Source organism: Sinocyclocheilus anshuiensis, unplaced genomic scaffold, assembly GCF_001515605.1.
Source record: "Sinocyclocheilus anshuiensis isolate Anshui unplaced genomic scaffold, SAMN03320099.WGS_v1.1 scaffold2585, whole genome shotgun sequence".
NCBI classification, from domain to species: Eukaryota; Metazoa; Chordata; class Actinopteri; order Cypriniformes; family Cyprinidae; genus Sinocyclocheilus; species Sinocyclocheilus anshuiensis.
This window is the reverse complement of record NW_015542593.1, coordinates 244,962-260,119: the sequence shown is the minus strand read 5'-3', so window position 1 is coordinate 260,119 and position 15,158 is coordinate 244,962. Positions and strand designations below refer to the sequence as shown.

The 15,158-nt window shown below is 32.2% G+C and overlaps 1 protein-coding gene across 1 annotated transcript in view; it reads left to right on the top strand.

Moving 5' to 3' along the window:
* LOC107694463 (ras GTPase-activating protein 3-like) overlaps positions 1-15,158 on the top strand; it is a 31,381-nt gene that overhangs the window by 11,391 nt on the left and 4,832 nt on the right. The window contains exons 8-20 of the mRNA XM_016494157.1: positions 584-845; positions 2,612-2,760; positions 2,877-2,889; positions 4,837-4,911; positions 5,448-5,571; positions 7,506-7,612; positions 7,691-7,768; positions 8,773-8,850; positions 9,275-9,348; positions 9,431-9,478; positions 11,244-11,362; positions 12,367-12,449; positions 12,924-13,132. Of these exons, the coding sequence (XP_016349643.1) occupies positions 584-845; positions 2,612-2,760; positions 2,877-2,889; positions 4,837-4,911; positions 5,448-5,571; positions 7,506-7,612; positions 7,691-7,768; positions 8,773-8,850; positions 9,275-9,348; positions 9,431-9,478; positions 11,244-11,362; positions 12,367-12,449; positions 12,924-13,132 (1,419 nt within the window). The remainder of the gene's footprint in view (positions 1-583; positions 846-2,611; positions 2,761-2,876; positions 2,890-4,836; positions 4,912-5,447; positions 5,572-7,505; positions 7,613-7,690; positions 7,769-8,772; positions 8,851-9,274; positions 9,349-9,430; positions 9,479-11,243; positions 11,363-12,366; positions 12,450-12,923; positions 13,133-15,158) is intronic.

The following is a 15,158-nucleotide window of genomic DNA, read 5'->3' as shown; positions in this document are numbered from 1 at the left end:
TCATGATCTTAAATTAACGCAACTGTCAAAGCACGCTATTTTTTTTATGGAAAGTAGAAGCATTTGCAAAAATAAGTGTGTGGGTGTGTGTGGGTGTGTGTGTGTGTGTGTGTGTGTGTGTGTGTGGGTGGTTGAGTGAGTGTGTGTGTATGTGTGAGTGTGTGTGTATGTGTATGTGTGTGTGTGAGAGTGTATATGGGTGTGTGCAACTATCTAAATTAGTTTTTTGCTATTTTAGTATTAATTTATATTCTATTGTATATTTTGAATTAGCTTTTTAGTTTTAAATTTTCAGTTCAATTTCATTTTAATTTTAGTTTAAGTTTTAGTAATTATGTTATGTGGGTTTGTCATTTTTATTATTATTTTTTCTATTTATTTAAAATTTAGCTCATTTTTATTTCACTGTATAATTTTGATACTTCATCTTAAACCTATTTTAGTTCAGTTAGTTAGCGGTTTTAATTTTTGTACATAAAAACTTAAATAATAAAAAAAACAATATTTTTATTTTGATGATTTGCAATAGTTGTAGTTGGCATGAGCAGCACTGGTGCTAGTAATCGGTAACCTGTGTTCTCAGGGTGGATCTGTGGAACGCCAGCAATCTGAAGTTCGGAGATGAGTTTCTGGGAGAGGTACGGGTGCCGCTGAAGGTGCTGGGACAGTCGGGTGTTCACGACGCATGGTACTTCCTACAGCCCAGAGATAACGGCTATAAATCGGTGAAGGCTGATGAGCTGGGCTCGTTACGACTCAACATCGTTTACACGGAAGACCATGTGTTCCCCACGGAGCATTATAACCCGCTCCGAGACCTGCTGCTGCAGTCGGCGCACATCGAGGTCAGTGATGAAAACTGAGTATATGGTACTAACCTATAGTAACCTATAACCTATAGTATATAGTACTAACCTATAGTAACCTATAACCTATAGTATATAGTACTAATAACCTATAACCTATAGTATATAGTACTAACCTTTAGTAACCTATAAGTGTGTTCGGGAGAGTAATCAATAGTTATTTACTGTTTCAAATTCTGAAGTGCTACATTATTTATATTATGGTGCAATATAATAAATCTAATAATATGTAAAGTAATATAATAGTACAATATTAAAACATTGTAAACATAATAAAAACAGATTAAGACTGTAAGAGAAACTGTCCTCTATTATGATGTCCTGATAATATTTATTAATATTTTTAATTAGCTTGTATTTTTAGATTTTCAATTTGAGTGATTTTGTTATGTGCTTGTGTCGTTTTTATTATTTTCAATATATACAGTATATATTGAACTTAACTTTAATTAATTTGTTCAGTTTTAGTTTTAGACATTTTTATATTTTAAGGCAACATGTCTAATTTGTATTTTTTTGTGCGTTTTACATCAAATATATATATTTTATTTTATTTCAGCTTGATTTCCAGTACCAAAAATTATTTGTAATAGTTTCAAGTTTCGTTTTTCTTAACAAAAACAACACTAAAGATTTTTTTTAAATCTTGATTTTGTTTTCAAATAATACAAACACTTAAACACACATGAGGCCCAAAAAAGAAAACAAAAATATGGTGGATTAAAATTAATATAGAGTGTCAAAGACAAATGTCCCTAATTATTAAAGTAATATGTCATTTTCATTAGTTTTCAAAAAATATTTCTATATAGCTTTAATTATCTTTTCTTACAGTTTTAGTAATTTTAATACTTCAACTTGTTGTATTTAAGTTGCCAAGGCAGCATTTTTAATTTTAATTTCTTTTTTCTTTTTTTTCTTTTTTCATCTGGTATTTATATTTCTATATGTTTCAACTTGATTTCAGTTATTTTTAGTTTTCATAGTTTTATCTTTTATTAGCAGTTGTATGGTCTCTCAAGCAGCTACATGCTCTGCATTAAACGTAGATTTCACTGAATGAGCAGGAGTTTGATGAAATAATTTTTTATAGTAATATAAGAATAGTCGAGTCAAAAGATCACAGTGGTTAAATCCTAAAAGAATAAATAGATAAATTGGAATAAATAATAATAGTAATAGAAAATACAATGCGATACAAAAAGGTATGAGGTGATCATATTCCAATTTAATTTTTTTCAAGTAAATCTCATTTGTGACCCTGGACCACAAACCAGTTATAAGGGTAATTTTTTTTTAAATTTAGATTTATACATAATCTGAAAGCTGAATAAATGAGATTTCCACTGATGTATGGTTTGTTACGATACAACAATATTTGGCTGAGATACAACTATTTGAAAATATGGAATCTGAGGGATCACAATATTGAGAAAATCATCTTTAAAGTTGTTCAAATTAAGTTCTTAGCAATGCATATTACTAATCAAAAATTAAGTTTTGATATAGTTACGGTAGGAAATTTACAAAATATCTTCATGGAACATGATCTTTACTTAATATTCTAATGATTTTGGCATAAAAGAAAAATGTATAATTTTGACCCATACAATGTATTGTTGGCTATTGCTACTAATATACCCCAGCGACTTAAGACTGCTTTTGTGCTCCAGGCTCACATTTGTCATTATTGATCAGTCGTGATCTCTCTAGCGGTGTTGATTTGGGGTGTGTTTGTGTCGCAGCCCGTCTCAGCGTCCGCGGCTCATATCTTGGGCGAGGTGTGTCGTGAGAAGCAGGAGGCGGCTGTTCCTTTAGTGCGACTTTTCCTGCACTACGGCAAAATCGTGCCTTTCCTCAGTGCCATCGCCCACGCCGAGATCAGCCGCACGCAGTGAGTACAGACTAGAGTTGGGTTACTGTATTCTAATTACTTTTCCTGATAACGTAAATTTATGTAATTTGATTACAGTTACTATAATGTAAAAAATGCAATTGCATATTTTCCAGTTTACGAAAACTTGTGAGTCTCAAATACTAAAAAATGCTATTTTCTTGTAAATGCATCCTTGTCAGACCAACAAAATAACCCTAAATGTTGCCCCAACTTTTTACACAGTCTTTTTTTTTCCATCCAGGAAACTACATTTTAAAAATAAATGACCTCAACCACAGTAATTGTAGTTTCAGGTGATGTGACAAGAATTGTTCTACTAGCAAAATAAGACAATCAGCATTGCATGATCAAACCAATTTACGTTGGCGAAACAATGTATCTTTACCGAGAAGAACTAAAAAACTAAAACTATTTAAAACTTTTAAAACTATTGTTGCTTACTGCATCAAGTTGCCTTATTTTTTTTAGGTTTTCTCAACTATTTATTTTCTACAGTGTAATGTCGTAATAAAATTACGTTACTTAAGTTACAAATGCAGTGTTAAAAAAAAAATGAAGTAAATAAAATTACGTTACTTAAGTTACAAATGCAGTGTTAAAAAAAATATGAAGTAAAAAACATGTTTTGCCCATCAGTATGGCCTTTAATAAATCACCAGAGAATGCGAGCTAATGCAGACGAGTCCTACAACATTTAGATGCAATGAAATGTTTGTATCATATTTCAAAATGTTGCACTCCATTTCACATATTTTAGTCTAGCATTATAGTTTGGGAACAAGTGTGTACAAGTTTATGTCACAATAACACTAATATAAGTAAAAATAAATGACTCATCAGAATGAGATCCTCATCGCATCGCATTCTTCTTCTGAGGTAAATTCAAGGCTTATTCCTCACAGCGCATCTTCCTCCAAAAATAAAAGTATCCTATATGAACTTGATAAATCCTAATGCTTTATTTACGGAGGTGATGTGGGCGTTTAAATGTTCGCGCGTCTCAAGCCTGGTTTCACGTGGATGATTATCGTAAAGAGCGCGATGTGCGTGTTACAGATAATGTACTCAGATGGGAAAGACTGTAACTCGCGATTACTTTATCAGAGAATATTTGTTTTGGACTTAAAAATAGACACTTCAAGCATTTTTTTAGATATATTTCTCTTGTCTGTGTGTCAAGTATTCGCTGAGTCTTCGTTCATTTTAGTGATGCGTTTCAGGACTCTGAGACGGCAGAAAGCGCACCCTGTTTGTTTTCTTTATTTTACAAAAGCACAATGTTTTGTTTTGTTGATATTGCTAGTGTATACAAATAAAAGTAGACATTTTACAGTTTCAAATGATGTACTACTCTTATCTGTATGATGCAAAATTACGAAACATTTAAAGTTCTTTTCACTGCTGTCAGGAAAATATGCAAGTGATCGTTCAAGTTGCTGTTTTGATATTTATGTAATTTTTCAGTCAATATTAAATTACTGAAAGAATTATGAGTTTCACTTTGTAGTGTATTTTTTTAGACATTAATCTCAACATGAATTTATGAATTTAATTGCACTCATGCCACCTCTGAGCCTCATTAAACGTCTGAAAATGTACCTACAATGTACCTACTAATTTCATATGATTGGTAACTTATTTGTCTTATTCTACTTCTTATTATATCGTTTTAATTAGAAATGTTAAAAAGCTTATAAATATACATTTTTGAATTTGACATAGAAGATGACATACTTTTAATAAACCTAGAAAAATGCCATTACAAAGGTAAAAAGAAAATGCCCCTGTAAATCACCTTAAGGAGTCAAATATCACCTTGTATTAGGAAGGCTAATTTTTGATTATCGATCAAAAGGTGCTCCTAAATTTTTTAAAAAGAAAAGAAAGCTCCTAAAAAGAAAACTAAGCGTAGAGCCATGTGTAACGGTATATTAGATCCATGCATGAGCTCTTAAAGAGACAGCAGCCTAAATAAACCTGCTGCTGTCTGTCATACTGTCTTATTTATCAGCCACCAAAAAATACAGAGATATGAATTTTTGGTCATATCTTCACCATGTCGTTTGCCTGTAGATCTGCACAGACCACAAACCCTGCGAGATCGACCCCGTCAAGCTGAAGGAGTCCGAGAACTTGGACACCAACAGGGTGAGTCTAAATGGTTTAGGGCAATTAATTAATGAGTTAGATTAGATAACATATATATTGTACCATATGAATTGCAATACCAATACTTTTTTTTTTTGGTACTTCGATTACAACATTACTGAGAAAATGTAAATAATTGCTATTATACTATATTAAGACATAGCAAATATAATGAAATATGAATTAGATATATCATCCAGTGTTATTTTAGTATTATGTAGTATTAGCTTTTATTTTTATATTTTTAGTTTTCACTTTAATTTGATATATTTTTAGTAAACTTATAATGTGCTTTTGTCATTTTTATTAGTTTTTTAATATATTTCTATATAGCTTTCATTCATTTTTCTTTCAGTTTCACTAATTTTGTTATGTGCTTTTATCACTTTTATTAGATTTTGGCTTTTTTATATTTCTATATAGCTTTAATTTTTCTTTTAGTTTTAGTCATTTTATGTGCTTTTGTCATTTGTATTAGTTTTCAGCTTTTTTGTGTGTGTGTGTGTGTGTGTGTGTGTGTGTGTGTGTCTCCTCAGGAAAACTTGCGTCAGTACGTGGACCGGATCTTTAACGTGATCACCAGCTCGGGTGTGAGCTGCCCGACGGTCATGGGTGACATCTTCTTCTCGCTGCGAGAGTCTGCGGCGTCACGCTTCGAGGGTAAACGCTCACACCGGCAGAAGAGACTATTAAAACTACAGAAAGAGTTACTCTAAAAACTCTTCCAGTGACGCAAACGTGACACAAGGGAAGAAGTCCCCTGTTTGCATTCACACTGAACACAAAAGTGGATTCAGAGCTCTTTTGGTCCATTTTAGTTGTGTTACGGTCTCAGTCCACTTCTTTTTGAAATCAAGTCAACTTGAATAATAATTTAATTTTTCTCATCATTGATTTTCCCTTGACCCAGTCACCTAAGGCTTCTTTAAATGAACTTGAAATGGAATTAAACATGACAAAAAACAAAAAAATTTTTAAATTTTGAACTTTTTTGTTTAATTTAACTATTTTTATGTTTTCATTTGTCGTTTTAATTTTAGTAATTTTTAGTAACTTTTGTCATGTTTTAAAAAAAATAAATAATAAATTTCTATATAGCTTTAATTAATTTTTCTTTCAGTTTTAGTGTTAGTAATTTTAGTAGTTCAACTCATTGTATTTCAGTTTGTTGCCAAGGTAATGTTTCTCATTTCAAATTTAAGTTTTCCATCTAATATTTAGATTGAGTTAGTTAATTAATTAATTAATTTTTCCTTAAGTTTTCATAATGTTAGTACATAAACTCATTGTATTTCAGTTTGTTTCAAATTTTTTGTTTCTAATTTTTAAGTTTTTCATCTAATATTTACTGTATTTCAGCTTGCTTTCAATTACTAAAAAAATATTTTTAATAGTTTTAATTAACAATAACTATTCTGTAAAGATCAAGCCATTATTTTTGAATAAGCTGTTATTTTTATATTTTCAGTAGTTTAGGTTTTGGTTAAATTGTTATTTGTATATTTGTCAGTGTATTTTTATTATTATTATTTAAATATTTCTATATAGCTTTAATTAATTTTTCTTTTGTTTAGTTTTAATAATTTTAACTTTTTTTGATTTAGTTTGTAGCCAAGGCAGCATTTCTCGTTTCTAAGTTAAATTTTTTATCTAATATTTATTTATTCTTTTTTTTTTAGCTTGATTGCAATTACCCGAAAATGTTTTTTAATAATTTTTAGTTTTATAGTTTTCTCTTTATTAGCAGTTTTATGGTCTCTCAAGCAGCTGGAAGGCAGTCACATGCATTAAGACTGAACGAGCAGGAGTTTGATGACAGTAATAAGTGTCCTGTAATCAGGCATTTGTTTCCCTCATACTTGTTCTTGTGTTCTGCACTGCCTTCTGTTTACTTTAGCTGCTTCGTTGAATTGTCAGTGTTATACTGCCACCTTCAGATCACAAATGAACTCTGCAGGGAACCGGATTGGCTTTGTTTTAGTCCAGAGACTTCAGTAAAGTGATCCGTGATGATAATGATGATGACGATGGTGGCTTGGTTGAAATTTTAAAACAAGCCCCAAATCAATCTAAGGCTTTGTCTGTGCTCTTTCCTTTTAAAATGAGAGGCAACCACTGCATTTTAATCTTGATCCAAACAAAGATGCTGCATACATGCAACATGAGCAGTTTTTAATCTAAATTAGATTGTATAATTTCTAAATTTGAAGCAAAAACAGAATGGTTTGACTTACAAAGCAGCGCTGCACTTATGAACTTTAATATGCATTATACAGAGGCAAGATGAAAAGAAAAAATACCATCTAAACATTTGTAAAGACAGTCAGTTCCCCTCAGACATACATTCATATTAATTAATTAATTTATGCATTTAGCAGACGCTTTTATCCAAAGCGACTTACAGTGCATTCAGGCTATACATTTTTTACCAGTATGTGTGTTCCCTGGGAATCGAACCCACAACCTTTTGCGCTGCTAACACAATGCTCTACCACTGAGCCACAGGAACACTATAAATCTAACTTGAAACACGATTTGAATCGGCTCGCGGTTAATCGTTACATCCCTAATTGGTGGCGTGTGTGTTTTTGCAGTTGACCCGGATGTGCGGTACACAGCTGTTAGCAGTTTCATCTTCCTCCGTTTCTTTGCTCCCGCCATCCTCTCTCCAAACCTCTTCCAGCTGCGTCCTCATCACCCGGTGTGTACCGCCTCCTCTCTGTTTTCCATCTCATATTTAACCGGATGTGTTATTTTGATCATTTTTGTCTCTGTAAAGGATCCGTACACGTCTCGGACGCTGACGCTCATTTCCAAAACCATCCAAACTCTGGGAAGCCTGGCCAAGTCCAAATCTGTAAGTGAACATTATCAATAGGTATTTACCGTTACAAATCCTGATGTGCTACATTATTTGTGAGATAACGTAATATAATGCATATGATGTAATATAATATTCACATTGTATCATATTACATTGTAAACATTGTAAATATAATTAATAAACACTATAAGAGAAACTGTCCTTTGTCTGGACTGTTATGATGTCACTTTCTGAAATATAATCCAGTGTTATTTTAATATTGTTTATATACTATTATAATATTTATTAATATTTGAATTATTTATTTGTATATTTAGTAGTTTTATTATTAGTTAGTAATTTTATTTTACGTTTTAGTACTTTTCTTATGTGCTTCTGTCATTTTAATGTATATTTTTATATAGCTTCAGTACATTTTTCTTCCAGTTTCAGTCATTTTGTTATGTGCTATTTTTATTCGTTTTTTAGATATAAATTTATAGCTTTAATTTTTCTTTCAGTTTTAGTCATTTAATTTTGTGCTTTTTGGATTTTTATGCTTTTTTTATGTTTTTATGCTAATTAATTTTTCTTTCAGTTTTAGTTTTAGTATTTTTTTATGTGCTTTTGTCATTTATTAGTTTTGGGGATTTTTCTGTGTTTTCACAGCATATAACTTTAATTATTTTATTTTTCTTTCAGTTTTCGTTTAACTTATTGTATTTCAGTTTGTTGCCACGGCAACATTTCAGATTTCATTTTTTTATATATATTTAATGTAATATTTATATTTAATTTTATTTCAGCTTGATTTAAATGACCAAAAACAAACCATTATTTTTAAAAGCGGGTAATGTCATAGCATAACGAGGTTGAACAGAAAGACAAATTAAATTTAAATCAAATTAAAAACAAAAAAATACATATGTAGATTTAATGTTTTTGTTTTTTTCTCATTCATAACTCATCTAAATGTAGTGATGATGACATGACAGAAAAAACTCTTCTGTGCTGTTCCTCTTCGTGAAAGAATGAACGCTCTCGTCTCTCTCTGACAGGCCAATTTCAAAGAGTCCTACATGGCTGCGTTCTACGACTACTTCAACGAGCAGAAGTACGCAGATGCAGTGAAGAACGTGAGTGTCTATCATATATATATATATATATATATATATATATTCCTGTAGTGTTAGTGTTAGAAGATTGTTTTTTAAATAAAACGAAAATGAGTAGATAGAATAAAAAAAGAATTGAGAACGTTAGTGTTAGAAGATTGTTTTTTGAATAAAAAGAAAACAAGTAGAATAGAAAAAGAATTGAGAAAATTAGTGATAGAGGATAATTTTTTTAATAAAAAGAAAACAAGTAGAATAGAAAAAGAATTGAGAATGTTAGTGTTAGAGGATCGTTTTTTGAATGAAACGAAAACAAGTAGATAGAATAGAAAAAGAATTGAGAACGTTAGTGTTCGAGGGTCAAGCTTAGATGGAAGAGATGTGTTTCTTGAATGTATATCTATATCAGAGATGCTGATGTGAGCCGCGTGTGTCTGTGTGGCAGTTCCTGGATCTGATCTCGTCCTCGGCCCGCTGGGATCAGAAGAGCATCGAGACGCCCATCATGCTGAAGGAAGGGTGAGAGACGCTCACAGACCTCACAGCTCACTGTATTAGTGCCAGAACAATCAGCATGTGTGTGTTTCTCTGCTGGACGCAGGAGCGTTAAACTCCTTATTAAGAGGTTTGATGCCAAAGGCTCTGGCAGGTAAGCTGCCGTTGTGACCTTTGACCCTTAACCCCCTGACCCGGTGTCTCTGTTGTTCTCCTGATGTTCCTGCTGGTCTCTCCCTTTCCTGTTAGCAGGGTTGGGCTTTTAAGTGTATCAAAATAAACTACAAAATACAGCAGCCACACCTTGTATCAAAATAAACTACTGTATTTTTGTATTTTAAAAATACTAAAAAATACTTTTACAATTTCTTAGCAAACCTTCTATCAATTTTCCTGTTTGATCTATCTATAAGTTGATTAGGGTTCGGATTAGACTTCAATTAGGGTACAATATTAAGCAATCAAATATTTATTTAGGAATCATTGGACACCTATTTGGAAGCTGAAAGCAAACATTTTAGCACGTAACGTAATCAGAAAGTAGCAACAGAACTTCAACTCCAAACACTGAATCTATTGAGAGCCATAGAAGTATAGAGGACACATAAACACATTAATAGTGTAGGCTATTAACTGAGTAGGCACCAATCAGAGGTGCACCAATTTTTATGATGTCATCATGTAGACTTGTTACAAAGTATTTTAAAACTACAATAACACTGAAGTATTTTGATACAAAATATGAAGCCATTTTCATCAACCCTATCAAATCCTATTTTATATTTGAAATACATGTATCATAAATACTGCCCATCCCTGCCTGTTAGTGAGCACAGACACACGCACCCTTTCTAGTGTGCAAACCCTTCAGAGAGCATGAGACTCTCGGTGAGGTTTCACTGAACTTGCTCTTAGATGAGAAATATATATATATAATATATATGAGAAATATATATGCTTATATGAGCACAGTTTGAGACGCTGCTGAGATCTGGAGACGCGTGTGAGATCTCGGGGGTCATTTTCTCAGGAGAAACATCTGAGAAGCAGGAGAGACTTCAGCAAAAGTCTCGTTTCATCAGTTGTGGTTATAAATGTCAAAAAGATCTCATCAGTGATTTTTCTTCCGTACTAGTAATAAGACTGCATCAGTGTTATTTAAGTATCATAGATTTACTATTACAGTTTTTGTTAATGTTTTGAATTAGGTTTTATTTTTTGGTATTTTCTTTCTGTTTAATTTCAGTTAAAGTTTTAGTATTTTTATGTTTTTTTGTTTGTCATTTTTATCATGTCTATATATGTTTTTTGAATTTTTATTTATTCATTTTAGTTTGTTTAGTTTGACTTAATTTGGTACTTCAAGTTAAAGTAAAAAAAAAATTAGTTATTTTAAAATATGTATATATAGTTTTTATTAATTTGTATTTAATAATTTTAGTTTATTTAATTTGAGTTATTGTAGTATAATAAACAAAAATGTGAAGTGTTGCCTTGGCAGCTAACTGAAATAAAATTCAGTTATAAAAATGTTAAATTCATTTTTTTTATATATTTTATTTCATAAAGTTTATTTCAAGTAACAAAAAAAATTTTTTTTAATGGTTTTAGGTTTAATAAACTAGAATAACCTGGAAAGCAGAAATTAAATATACACTTATTTTAACACAATATTTACTAGAATTAATTCAACAAAATTTGCAAATGTAAAAATGCCCATTATACATTCAGAAGACAAGTATACATCAGCAGTTACTCAACAGAATCCCAGAACAGATGTAAGATGTTTATTGTGAAAATAATCAGTAATATGATTAATGAGTGCAGTGGTTGGTTTTGTTGCATCAGAACGAGTTGACTATTAATATGTAGTTAGTGTTTGAGTTTGAGTTTAGACTCGTTCTGCTCTGATCTTCCAGGTTCATGATCAAACGAGCTCAAGGACGAAACCGCTTCGGTCTGAAGAACTTCAAGAAGAGATGGTTCCGCCTGACCAACCACGAGTTCACCTACCACAAAACCAAAGGTAACGCAAAAGGTTTGTCCCATACTCTGTCTACAGGTGTGTGAGGCGTCTGCTGTTCATCTGTGTTTGTGAAGAAACAGAACATCAACACTAATGAATATCTGAATAACACGCCATATAAAGAAACATTTGAGTTGGTAATTACTGTAAAAACACTGATTCTCTTTGATGCATGAATTGTTACAATTTAAAAAAGTTTATTTTACTTCAAAACCATAAATATATGTATTTTTCAAAATGATAATAGAAATATAAATAATGGCAAATATACAGTACATTTGAAAAATTTGGGGTCAGCAAGATTTAAAAAAAAAAAAAAAAACACTTTTATTCATCAAGGATGCATTAAATTGATCAAAAGTGACAGTAAAGACATTTATAATGTTACAAATAAATGCTGTTCTTTTGAACTTTCTATTCATCTGTGAATCCTGAAAAATAAAATGTATCACGGTTTCCACAAATATATTGTGCAGCACAACATTGATAATAATCAGAAATGTTTCTTGAACAGCAAATCAGCATATTAGAATGTGACACTGAAGACTGGAGTAATGATGCTGAAAATACAGCTGCGCATCACAGAAATACATTACAGTTTAACAGATATTCACACAGAAAACAGCTGTTTTCAATTGTAATAATATTTCAAATTTTTTACTGTATTTTTAACCAAATAAATGCAGCCTCAGTGAGCAGAAAAAAATTATTTCAAACACATTAAAAAATCTTACAGATCCCAAAGACATAAAAATATATGAAAACAGTCATATATAGAAATATAGGTACAGGTCAAAGTGATTTTTAAAATGATTTTTAAAGATGTAGTGGACACCAGAGACAAAGACTGAGCAGAACACACAGAAACCTTGCAGAAAACACTGGTTTACACGAATCAATCAAACGTTTTCCTGTCCGTTTGTACATCCATCCTTAAGTGTTCAGTCCGTTTTGTGTTGGTTGTTGATGTGTCTGTGTGGTCATCAGTGCTGATGTGTGTCTGTGGTTGTGTCCAGGAGAGGGCGCTCTGTGCAGCATCCCTATTGAGAACATCCTGGCTGTAGAGAGACTCGAGGAAGAGTCCTTCAAAATGAAGAACGTAAGAGAAACCACTTCAGATTCACATCTGTGACCCTGCAGCACAAAAGCAGTGTTAAGTCGCTGGGGTATATTTGTAGCAATAGCCAACAATACATTGTATGGGTCACAATTATACATTTTTCATTTTTACCTCTTTTAAGTAAAGATAATGTTCCATGAAGATACTTTGTTAATTTCCTACCGTAAATATATCAAAACTTAATTTTTGATTAGTAATATGCATTGCTAAGAACTTCATTTGGACAACTTTAAAGATGATTTTCTCAATATTGTGATTTTTTTTGCACCCTCAGATTCCAGATTTTCAAATATTGTCCTATCCTAACAAACCATACATCAATGGAAAGCTTATTTATTCAGCTTTCAGATGATGCATAAATCTCAATTTCAGAAAACTGACCCTTATGACTGGTTTTGTGCTCCAGGGTCAGATTTGATTGTTTCATAGACATCACCTGTGGTTTTCCTGCAGATGTTCCAGGTCATCCAGCCGGAGAGGGCGCTCTACATCCAGGCCAATAACTGTGTGGAGGCGCGCGACTGGATCGACATCCTGACCAAAGTCAGTCAGTGTAACCGCAAGCGTCTGAGCACTTACCACCCGTCGGCGTTCCTCAACGGACACTGGCTTTGCTGCAAGCTGTCTGCGGACTCGGCTCCCGGCTGCACGCCATGCACAGGGTGAGTCTGCGCACATCAGGTTTCTGGAGCTAAACACAGCTGAGAAAAGACTTCAGACCAGCATTACAATATTGCTTTACTCCCTAAAAAAGTAACTAATTACAAATTAAAAATATCTTCCAGTGGGGTAAGAAAAATAATCTTGTTTAGCCTTTGAATTAAGAGTAATTTTTTACCCCACTAGCGGACATTTGTACTTGTTTTAAGCAAAAACTAACAAAATTTGGATAATTTTTCCAGAAAACAAGACATAATATATTAAGTAATTTTACTTGTCAAGTAAATTCACCTTAATTCCAGAATTTTTAGATATTTATACTAGAAAACAAGACATAAATACTAAGGAATATAATATTTTTGCAGTGATAGGCTATAGATTTCATACGGGATGCTTCTTTGATGCCTTAAATACGGGATGAATTTCTATTTCCGTGACGTCGCAGCTGTAACAAAAACATTAAAACTATATGACAGTAGATAATCTCAGGTGATTATGTGCTTTATTCAAAGTTAAGCGTGTCTAATATGAGTTTAAATATCATTTTGCCTGACCTTAAACCAAACTGAAAGCAAGTTTACCTCAGATCTTGAAAATAAATTAGAGCCAACATGTATGTTAAAACTACTGTGAACTCACTGCGAACCAACGAGTGTGTTCCATAACAATCAGTCACTCAGTATGTACATTTAATGATGTTAAAAAGGTTTGATATTTATGAATTAGATTATAAACATCCATTTTGTTGCGAGTGCAGTGTGCTTCCAGAGAGGCTCCGCCCACACACGCTTCTGATTGGCTGTGATATTTGATTGATTCTGTCACGTCTAGTGTTAATTTCGTTAACGAAAACTATGACGAAAAATGTTCGGTGACGAGTTTTTTTCCATGACTAAGACGAGACGACAGTAAGGTCAATAAACGATAACTGTGACTATATCAACATGCAATTTCGTTGACAAAAAAATTTATTTAAAAAAAATTGAAACTTTACAAAAAAACTCTTTTTATTTTCGTTAAAAAAAGACAATGTTATTGCGGACTGCTCTACACTCCTCATGAGTGCGGTTGCCAGATATCAAGAGTTCTAATCCCAGAATCAGAGCTTCGCTGTTACATTGATACATTTTCTGCTCAGTGCTTTGTTTATTTTTTGCAATCTGGCAACCTTAATCTGAAAACAGCGACAAACACGCTGGAGTTTAGCGATCTAAATGAAAGCGTCTGTGTTCTGTCATGAGATCTCGACTGTATTGTTTGCGATTGTGGTTTCTGAATAAAGGCACTTACTCAACCGCTGTTGTTTTAATAGAGAAACACAGGAAATTGCAATTTTGAATTAGTGGCATTACTAGGAATTTCACTGTTATAATAATTTTTTGTTTGTTTTACCAGTTTTCATAATGTAGACAGAGAGAGTGCATAAGTCTTTGGTATTAATTTATATAATAAAAAGCCTATAATAAATCAGTACACTAGATGAGATAAATAAACCATGTGTATGAGTCCACATTCTATTCATTTGTTTATTTGTGAAAGTGCAATACCTGAAATGCAAACATACATTTCTCAAATGACAACAATCATTACGATTATAATTTTGAGCAAAAATCTTTTTTATCAGTTTAACCTTTATACAGCATGACGAAAATGTGACTAAGATTTGACTAAAATCTGACTAACATGCTCATTCGTTTTGTTGACTTAAACTTGACTAAACAAAAACAGGACAAGGTTGACTAGAATTGACATCAAGAATTGGATGGAAAATAATTTCCTAGAGTTTAATCAAAAAAAGACTGAAGTTATATTGTTTGGCCCTTCTCACCATTTACATAATTTAAGACCTACTCTGGGCCCTTTTGAAGAAAACATCCATGAAAAGGTTAAAAATCTGGGAGTTATTTTTGATCCTGAATTGAAATTTGACAAACAAATTAACTCTGTAGTCAGAGCCAGTTTTTTGCAGCTTAAGGGGCTTCGCAAGCTGAAAAGTTTTCTCCGTTTTAATGATTTAGAGGGTGTTAT